This window comes from Babylonia areolata, chromosome 18 (genome assembly GCF_041734735.1).
Source record: "Babylonia areolata isolate BAREFJ2019XMU chromosome 18, ASM4173473v1, whole genome shotgun sequence".
In the NCBI taxonomy this organism is placed as follows: domain Eukaryota; kingdom Metazoa; phylum Mollusca; class Gastropoda; order Neogastropoda; family Buccinidae; genus Babylonia; species Babylonia areolata.
Genome location: NC_134893.1, coordinates 6,871,182 through 6,881,100, shown reverse-complemented (window position 1 = coordinate 6,881,100; position 9,919 = coordinate 6,871,182). Strand labels below are relative to the sequence as shown.

The 9,919-nt window shown below is 37.1% G+C and overlaps 1 protein-coding gene across 1 annotated transcript; it reads right to left on the bottom strand.

Annotated features, from left to right (window-relative positions):
- Nucleotides 1–58: 58 nt before the first annotated feature.
- On the bottom strand, nucleotides 59–9,420 carry LOC143292407 (uncharacterized). The gene is made up of 5 exons (XM_076602648.1): nucleotides 9,220–9,420; nucleotides 5,091–5,301; nucleotides 4,790–4,929; nucleotides 4,226–4,331; nucleotides 59–3,202 (listed from the first exon to the last, which is right to left on the bottom strand). The coding sequence occupies exons 1-5, from the start codon at nucleotides 9,254–9,256 to the stop codon at nucleotides 2,878–2,880; spliced, it is 819 nt and encodes a 272-aa protein (XP_076458763.1). The 5' UTR covers nucleotides 9,257–9,420; the 3' UTR covers nucleotides 59–2,877.
- Nucleotides 9,421–9,919: the final 499 nt, after the last annotated feature.

Sequence of the window (9,919 nt, the reverse complement as noted above, 5' to 3'; positions counted from 1 at the left end):
ATGAACATTCAAAAGCACAGAACGCTGTCTACAAGCACAGTCCAACAAAAAAACTGAATGCAAATATGGAAATCAATTTTTATTTTTCAATCTAAAAGCTTTCTACAGAAGTAGTACAGATGATAAGAAAGATACTAAACAAAGGGAACAAACTATTGGCATTAAATGAAATATGATAACCTAAGTAAGCATAGTAAGCATTCTACCTTTAACATAATCCATATAAACGTGTTTATTTTAACAGCATACTAAAGTATGAAATTGAAACTCCATGTGTGTGTGTGTGTGTGTGTGTGTGTGTGTGTGTGTGTGTGCATTCTGCACCAAACACTCTACTTTTCCAAACTCGGAGGTGTGGACAAAACATTGCTCAGAATCTTCAACACTCAGTCAAGGGAAGCAATCCACGCCATTCTGTAGCATCCCCCACCACTCCAGCTGATGTCTGTCCTCAATGTTGAGGAAGCATTGACCAAGCATAAATGCCCATGACAGCCATTCTCAGAACGATCGTGGTAAACATTGATGGGTGAGGCATTATGTGAATGATCTGCACGAATCGTCATGATGTTATTTTCTGTGTCATCTAAAAATTACCACTAAAAACGTACAGCTAGGGAAGGTTGCACAAGCTATAATCCCCGCAGTGTCAAAATGATTAAAAAACACAACGTGAACAATAAAGCAGCAAGAATGAATGAATATTTAAAAAAATTAAAATAAAAATAAAAAAGGCAATGACCAAGTAGCGACCCAAACTTCATTACAATGGATTTCTTTTAGAAAAACATCTGTCACTGGGAATTTGACATGTACATGAGTGTTAGCTTAAAATTAAAAGCATACACTGGTATTTACCATTCAGTTCAATTCTTATTCACACAAAAAGCTTACACCTGGCAAAAGAAATACAACATTGAGAATTTGCTATTTGCATGCGAGTTGTATCAAAGAACATTGTATCAAAAAACAACAATGTTTTGTTTTTTTTTGGTTAAAAAAAAGAAGATATTTACAGTAATAAAGAAAGAAAGAAATGAATCCCACAAATAAGTTATCACACCTGCAGCTGGACATTTCAGGCATGGTTTCAGCCTAACAACCTTCGGTCAATATTCATAAGACTTAAAAAAAAAAAAAAAAAAGGTGTGAGAAAATTTAAGTCATAATTAATGTCACGGTTAAGAAATCACATATATGGACCTAAATAGGCAAAAGAGATATGTATCAAAAAAGAATAAATAGATAAACAAAAAGCTCGTTTCTCAGTAATTGGTGAGTGTGGGATGTGGGTGGAAGGAACCAGGGTGGGGTGTGGAGTTGGGCTTGGATGTCAGGAAAGTAGGTATGAATAATGTGTATTTTCTTATTTCGGTATCCCCCCGACTCTTGGCGTTCGATGAAACACCTAGGATGGGCTTAGGTGTGAACTTCATTCCAAGTAGGAGAATCTTGAACTCTGGCATGTGCTGGTCACATCCTGACCCACAAGAGTTGTGTACAGCAGCAGACACCCCGCTCTTTCTGCTGGTTCTGTATAACGTGCACAGGGACCACTGACCAAAACCTGATTTCAGTGTTTACTTTGAATCTTGTTCTCTTGCAACGGACACAGTTATCATTTTAATCGTCTACAGAACTTCTAGACGTAACACTTTTTTATATTTTTATTTATTTATTTATTTTTTTTTTTAACATCCAGGACCCTATCCCTATATGGAACATGACTTTTATAACTGAAGAAAATTTACACGTGTTTTATTTTTTTTAAAACCCCAACAACAACATTTATTTATCTTTTTCTGCATTTCTTAATTGATCAACTAGTCCAGAACCGGAGAATAATGACGTGCCTTTCCTTATCAGACATGTTTGTTCAAAATTTAATGACATGAGGCCTGAATAAGTATGTCGTTTCCGTATTCGAAATATAGCTGTTCTTCGATACTTACGTTCATGAATACGTCATAGAAATCAGATGTTCAATATAAACAGAAACCATATAGATACAGATAAAGTATAGATATCAATAAACGGTTGTTAAATCTCATTGCTGGACTATCGAGTTTGTAAAAAAATAATTATCGAACTAATGCAAAACTGACAGCTCTAAGTATCAGGGAATACAACAGTTAGGGCCAGTTTATTTTTCTTATTTCTTAAGTCACTTTCATATATATCAATAAACTCATTTCTATATATATATATTCATACACATACGTGATTGTAAATATATAACATAGATATCTTCCCTCATCGATGCCCTCCCCCAATAATTTCGTTACACCAGTCCAGCACAGTCCATCCTTTCCATGTTCTCCCCACAAGCCAACAGTATGTAGACACGGTCTTCACAGCTACCACTCCTTCAACATCATGTGAGTAACAATGCTACAAGCTTTGTACTGACATGTAACTGAGAAATTATCCACCCCAGCTGGTCAACCTATCCAGCCAGTGTTTATCCTACTATTGTTCATGTCTGCTGGATTATTTTGGACGAGGAGTCAGCTCTTCATAAACACGATTACGAAAATTCAAAATAATTTCGAGAGAGAAAATCACTAGAACACAGTGTAAACAATATGATGTGTATATGGCAAGCAAACACAGCACGTTAGCAGAAACATAATTCTAGAAATTACCACGTAACTTCCATGTCAGTTATAAGTAATTGAAAAACGTATCAACTTCTTAGACATTTCATTTGACATACAAGAGCAGGGAGAAAATGCAACGATCTCCAAAAGTACATAAAATGTTTTGACAATCAAATACTACTAAAATAAGAAACATACACCAATATGAAAGATATAAAAATTTCTTTTTTGACAGCTAAAAGCAAAGTAAGAATATTTCCATGAGGTGAAGGTATGGCTACATAATGATCCAGCAAGCCAAGACAGCAGCTACGGCAAGAAGCCCCGAAGAAGCCAAACTCTGAAGTGCCCCGCTGTCACCATGGGACATTGGGTAAACCACATGATATGCAGACAGATCGTTGTCACCATGGGACACTGGGTCAGCCACATCATCTGCAAACAGATCGCTGTCACCATGGCACACTGGGTCAGCCACATCAATCGGAGAGCAGGCAGGGGGGTTGAGGTACTGCTTTGACATCCTGACGTACAGTCGAGCGGTTTTGCATCCACACTGGGACAGCACTTCTTTCTGACACTCTGCGCCAAACCTGTGAGCACTGTGAAAGAAACAGTTCACACGTTTGGTGGCTGTGTGGCGCAGATGTATGGGAATTATTCAGCATGTGCTGCACTGCTTCATTGTTAGATGATGATGGTGACAATAAATGAAGACATATAATTTGATAATAAAGAGTATTTACAGGCTTCTCGACGCATTGTCTCAAAACATGCTGAGTGATATGCATTATCAGGCCTCGTGATTCGGGGAACAGCCGTCTTGTTCTAGCATGTACATTCTTTCTCTCGTGAAATAATTGCGCATGGATAAACGAACGAATATCTTTTATGTGTGCAGTTTGTACACTGAAGACATGTAAGCATTTTGATATGTTATCTGCTAGAATCATTTCCCACTGACAGAATACAACATACTGAATATGTGAGGCTAGTTTCATCTCATCTTCATATGGCCCATTTCAATTACTATCGTATTAGTTTATAATTTCCCCCTTTAATCCGGTTTTCCAATATAATCCTCTTTTGATAAGTATCATTGTTTTTGAAACTATACATTCGTTTTTATTCATTTAAATCGTCATTTAAAAAAAAAAAAAGTAAACGATTATAGCGCAGGCTTTTCAGGAGATGCAGTGTAGCGTATATGGATTAGTCTGCATGCGTTGATAACTCATTGAAACTGAAACAGGTCTAACAAATGATGGCTCTTCTCTTCTTTCATGCTCAAAATATAAGATAATCACCTTGCATGTCTTATGGCTTGCTATAAAAATTTTAGTTTAAGATTTATTCATTCATTCCTGAAATGTCCATTGATATTTACGACTTTTGTTTTGGTGCGATGTCTTATAGTGGTGAAAGTTTATGAATATATATCCATAACCATGCCCACTTTGGTTTCTGTGCTGCTCACAAACACACTCTCCACTGGTACATGACTATGGTAAATGCTCTGACTTTGCATCATTTATCTTATTCTCACTGGCTGAGTGCTCACCACGGTTCATTTTCCCTCACAAACACACTGCTCACTGGAAAATGACTATTGCAAATGTACTGACTTGCAGAGCAATATCTTCAGGTTTCTGGTGGGATGCTTCAGTCCCTTGCTGTAGCCACAGTCAAACAGGGCAGAAGACTTAGAGGTGACACAGCTCAGGTTGAGGTCTGCAAGCAATCAAGTTCATGACCGTGAGCATGGTTCATTTCATGTTGCTTCATTTGCTGAGCACAGAGGTTATTTCAGGACAAAATACATGTTAAAAAGACAAGGTTTTCACTTTGAAATTGCACGTTTATAACTGTCAGACTCACTCATGAACACCATTCAAACAAACAAACAAACAAAACAAAAAACACCACCTAATCTGCAACCCACGTTTCATTAGACCGACGACATAGTCAGACCAGCGGAAACACAAGCAAAAAGAATGGAAAAAAAAGGAAAAAAAATGCGTATGAGCTACTTTATTGTAAACAGCAGTGTTTGATAGAATGTCTGAACAATGTCATGGAAAAGTTGCAGAAAGTACAGAATGACATTGAAAGAATGACAAAAAGAGAGATTGATTCAAAGAGAGAGACAGACAGAGGGAGGGAGAGAGAGAGGTTGGAGAGACAAGTACCACCGATATTGTTGCATTTTTCAGCCAACATTCTCTGCACGTTATGGGGGTCAGGCAGGTAGTCCCTGTATCCAACAGGCATACACTGACGGGCCACTTCCATGGCACACCCCATCGCCCGCTGGTACTGGGTCAGATTTCTGACACACACACACACACACACACACACACACATGATGTAGACACACAAATACACCGAGAAAATGATACGTTCTTGTGCAAATTTGGATATTTTCGAGCGCGCGCGCGAACGCACACACACACACACACACACACACAAACATTCATATATATTACTCACCTGCAGAGCTTCTGAAATTCGTGGCTGTTTGTCGTAACAGCATGCAGGATACTCTGCTTGACCTTTTTCTTGCCACTCTTAAGGTCGATCTCTGGCAGCTCCACGTGGATTCCTTCACGCGCAAGACACTTCTCCTGTCCCGCATGAATGCTGCTCTGATTGTTGCAAGAATAGTCAGGCAACGTGGAGGCCACAGTCGTGAAGCCATGAACTGAAATCATAATCTGATGCATATTAAATGATGAAAGAAAGCCAACAAGAGCGAAGATACTTTAAAAAGAAGAAACAAAGGGTGGGGGTGGGGGGGGGGGGGGGGGAGGGGGGGGGGGGGGTAGGGGGATAATACAAATGGGGACAAACTGACTTCTACAGCAAGGTCTTCACAGCTGCATAAAAGGGAAAGCTAGTGTGTTGCCCTTGGTGTACCCGTTTAGAGAAAGACCAATAACTGTGCCAAGTTTCGTTCCTTTCAGTCCATGGGAAGTTGTTCTGGGGAAATCTTTAATGAACATCCCTTGTTTCTACAGACATACCGGGTGTGATTTGGCCTTGACCTAAAGTCCCAATTGACTGGTATTGAGCAGCAATAGACAGCTGAGACAATGCAGAACATCAGGCAGCTATATAGGGAGGCCATGCTATCCCAAGATGCAAAGGGGAAAAATGCCACTGGCGGCACTTAAAAGAAGCGAGCAATCTACACTACCAGATGATTCTTCAGTTTCAAGAGGCTGCTTAATTCTCTTGTTATGGTCAAATGCTGGAGGGTATATCGCACGCTGAAACAGCCACAAATACCGGACTAGGCAAGCAAAGAATCCCCTGCTCCTTACTAAAAGATAAATAAATATATTTCAGAAATCATAGAAGTAATAAAGCAAACAATAGAGGAATATGCCATTACTGAACACATACAAAATTTGATGAAACTGACTTTGAACAGACCCAACTAAGTATCTCCTATCAATTATTTTTGGATGTCCTGCTAATGAAAATATGAACCAAAATTCTCTATGAAGAAGAAAAAAAATTGATGAAGAAGAAAAACAATTAACAACTGATATTTGTAGGTTATAGAAAAAGCCAGATGAATCTAAATTAGATTATGAAGAACTGCATGTAAAAAGCGAACGGCTACTAGGTATTAGGGATAAATGAATGGATGGAATACTCTTAAGATCTAAAGCTAGATGAATTGCTGAGGGGGAAAAGATCTCAGATTATTTTTGTGGACTTGAGAAATGACACTATATTAGCAAATAAATAATTTTGGCACGGATGGTTATGAATTTAACAGACACTAAAGATATTATGAAGGAGGCTGTAGACTTTTACGAACAGTTATATAAGTAGAGGGCAGTAGAAAATTGCAGAATCAAAGATGTTGTTGATGAGTTACCAAAACTAGACTCAGAAAACCTTGAAGGTTAAATAATTTTAGAGGAAGCTGGACTCGCAATTAAACATATGAGAAATGTAAGAGTCCCGCAACAGATGGATTTCCTTGTGAACTGATTAAAAAAAAAAAAAAAAAAAAAAAAAAGAAAAAAAGAAAAAGAAAAAGAAAAAAAGAATAAAGGTGTTTTGTTGTCAGTTTAATTAACGAAGGATTCGAGAAAAAGGAATTGTCAAACACTCAAAAAGAAAGCAGCATAATATGTATACCAAAAGAAGGCAAACCAAAAGAACACACAAACCCCACCCCAAAACTGACGACCCATCTCGCTACTGAATACCATATACAAAACTGGTTCTTCTTGTATTGCTTCCAGAATAAAACGAGTATTGCCAACTCTCATAAACGAAGATCAGACAGGATTTGCAAGTGGGCGATACATAGGAGATAATATTAGACTTATTTATGATACAATTCATTATCTTACGGATAACAGTTTACCAGGACTCTTGCTCTGTGTTGATTTTGAGAAAGCATTTGACTCCACAAATTGGACATTTATGACAAAAGTACTAAAAGCTTTTGGCTTTGGCGAAGACATTTGCTCTTGGATTGAAATATTTCATAAAAATTATTAAGTCAGCCATGATAGTTAATGGACAAGCATCCAAGCGGTTTGAAACTTTAAGAGGTTGTAGGCAGGGTGATCCAGTTTCACCTTATATTTTTATTCTCTGCATTGAAATTCTAGGAATTATGGTTAGAGAAAACAAGGATATTCAAGGTACATTAATTGGTGATAAGGAACATAAGATAGTACAGTTTGCAGACGATACACAGATGATGTTAAGCTGTAATGAATCCTCGTTTACAGAAACAATAAAAATACGTTTATGAAATTTGGAAAGATATCTGGATTACAAATGAATTATGAAAAGACTTCAGCAGTTTGGTTGGGAAGCAAATATAAATCAGCTACAGTTTATATGCCACACCTTAATATCAAATGGAATCCAACAGTTTTTAAGATATTAGGAATGTGGCTTACAGGAGATTTGCAAGGATGTGGAGAATTGAATTACTCAGAAAAATTCGAGGAAATTAAAAAGTTATTTAAGATATGGATAAAACGTGTACTTACACCTTTGGGAAGAATTGCTATTTTGAAATCCTTAATGTGATCAAAACTGATGTACTTATCCTATACATGTATGCTGTGGACAAACACCGAATAAACATGTCAAAGCCATTGAAAAACCTAACCCCCCCAAAAAAAAAACAACAACAAACAAACAACAACAACAACAACAACAACAACAACAACAACAACAACAACAACTGATAACTTATGGATACTCTTGCCAACAAATGCCAGGGAGACATCAACTGGAAAATAGTTCTGAAGAAAATACAAAAAAATTAAAGAAATTAAGTTTGAGTGGTTTCAGATCAGATTAGTTCATAGGATTCCAGTAATAAATATAATTTTGAAGAATATGGGTGTAGAAACTGAAGGCATATGTAGTTTTTGCACGCGAGAAAAACAAAAATTAATATACAGCATATCTTTTGGAACTGTGGATGGGTGCACTCCTTCTGGCTATGATTCGAAGGAACTCTGAATGAGAAATGTCTTCACCTCACAGAGTTCAAAGTCAATGAAACATTCGTACTCTCTGGTTACTTGAAAAAAAAAATCAGGTTAGATGATGTTTTTGATCTGATTATTCAACTTGCAAAATGTTTCATATACAAATGTAAACTGAATAAATGCATATAATTTTTTTATATTAAAAAATACATTATATTGAAAAGTACATTGCTGTAATTAATTCGGAATATAACACATTTACCAATGGTTGGTTATTCTATACACCACTGTTTGATGATGTGCATGTTTAACATGGCTAAAAACTATTTTACCTGTATCGATAATATTCTCGTACACAGCTGAATTACAAAATATCATAGTGCACATGGTGTATCTTCTTTTCCTTGTGAAAAAAAAGTAAAACATCCTTTTTACCCCTTGTGCTAATCATCTTGTTCTCATGTGCAGACGTGTTACACGAGCTTGTGTGTGTGTGTGTGTGTGTGTGTGTGTGTGTGTGTGTGTGTGTGTGTGTGTGTGTGTGTGTGTCCAATTGCAAAAGAAAAGATAAAGTCCTTGTCTATTATACCAGAATGAATGTATGATAATATAATGTAAAACTATCAACGAGAAGACATCTTGTGACACTATGTTGAAATTGTAAACCCAAAGATTGAGTTTAAAAAACAAACAAAAAACAAACAAAAAAAAGCTACCTAAAAACAAATTGAGTACAGCAAAGTTTCTGTTTGCTGAAATTCCCAATATAAAACAATGTTAGACCGTTTATGTCATTGCGACTGCTTTTTTTCTCTCTCAAAGAATCGAACATCACAGCTGGATTTTAATACAACTTTATTGCAATGAAAACACACACACACACACACACACACACACACACACACACACACACACTCACAAACACACACACACACACACACAAACACAACAACAACAACAACAACAACAAAAACAACAAGATAACAACAACAACAACAACAACAACAAAATTAAAAAAAAAGGACAACCGCCTATGAATGTGAAATAGACGTTTATTACGCTCACGAAAAGGGAGGTTCCACTTAAATGCAAGGGGAAAAAATGACAACAACAAAAATACGAAGCTGAAAGACATGACTCACCAAAAGCAAAAGCGATGACAACCCAGAGGATTTTCATGATGTTGTTTCGTTGACTGGAGAATCTTTATTTCTTTTTAGTTCCTAACCGCCAAACTCATAAGCCAGAGAATGCTTCGCACCACCGAGGAAGGGACTCTGTCCTCTAAACGACCTTTCCGGGTCTGTATATTCTTTGGCGCAACCAATGAGCGAGAGGAGCCTACGGGCTGTTGCCCACAAACACACACACACACCACACACAGCGAGAGAGAGTATGTGTGCGTGTGTGTGTGTGTGTGCGTGTGTGTGTGTGTGTGTGTGTGTGTGTGTGTGTGTGTGTGCAACACCCCGTTGCACAACAAACTATTCTTGGCGCCCCAATTGAAAAAAAAAAAAGGTGGCTTTCACAGTAGCTCAAGGAGGCGTCACTGCGTTCGGACAAATCCATATACGCTACACCACATCTGTCAAGCAGATGCCTGACCAGCTGCATAGCCCAACGCGCTTAGTCAGGCCTTGAGAAAAAAGAAAAAGAAAAAAAAAGTGAATAAATAATAGATAAGCGTACATAAATAAGTAAATAAATACATAAATAGATAAATAAATAAATAATAATTATAATATGAAAAAATGGTAGTGATAATAATAATAATAATAATAGTAATAATAATAAATAAATGAATAAATAAGACAACAATGATGATAAATAAGCAAATAAATG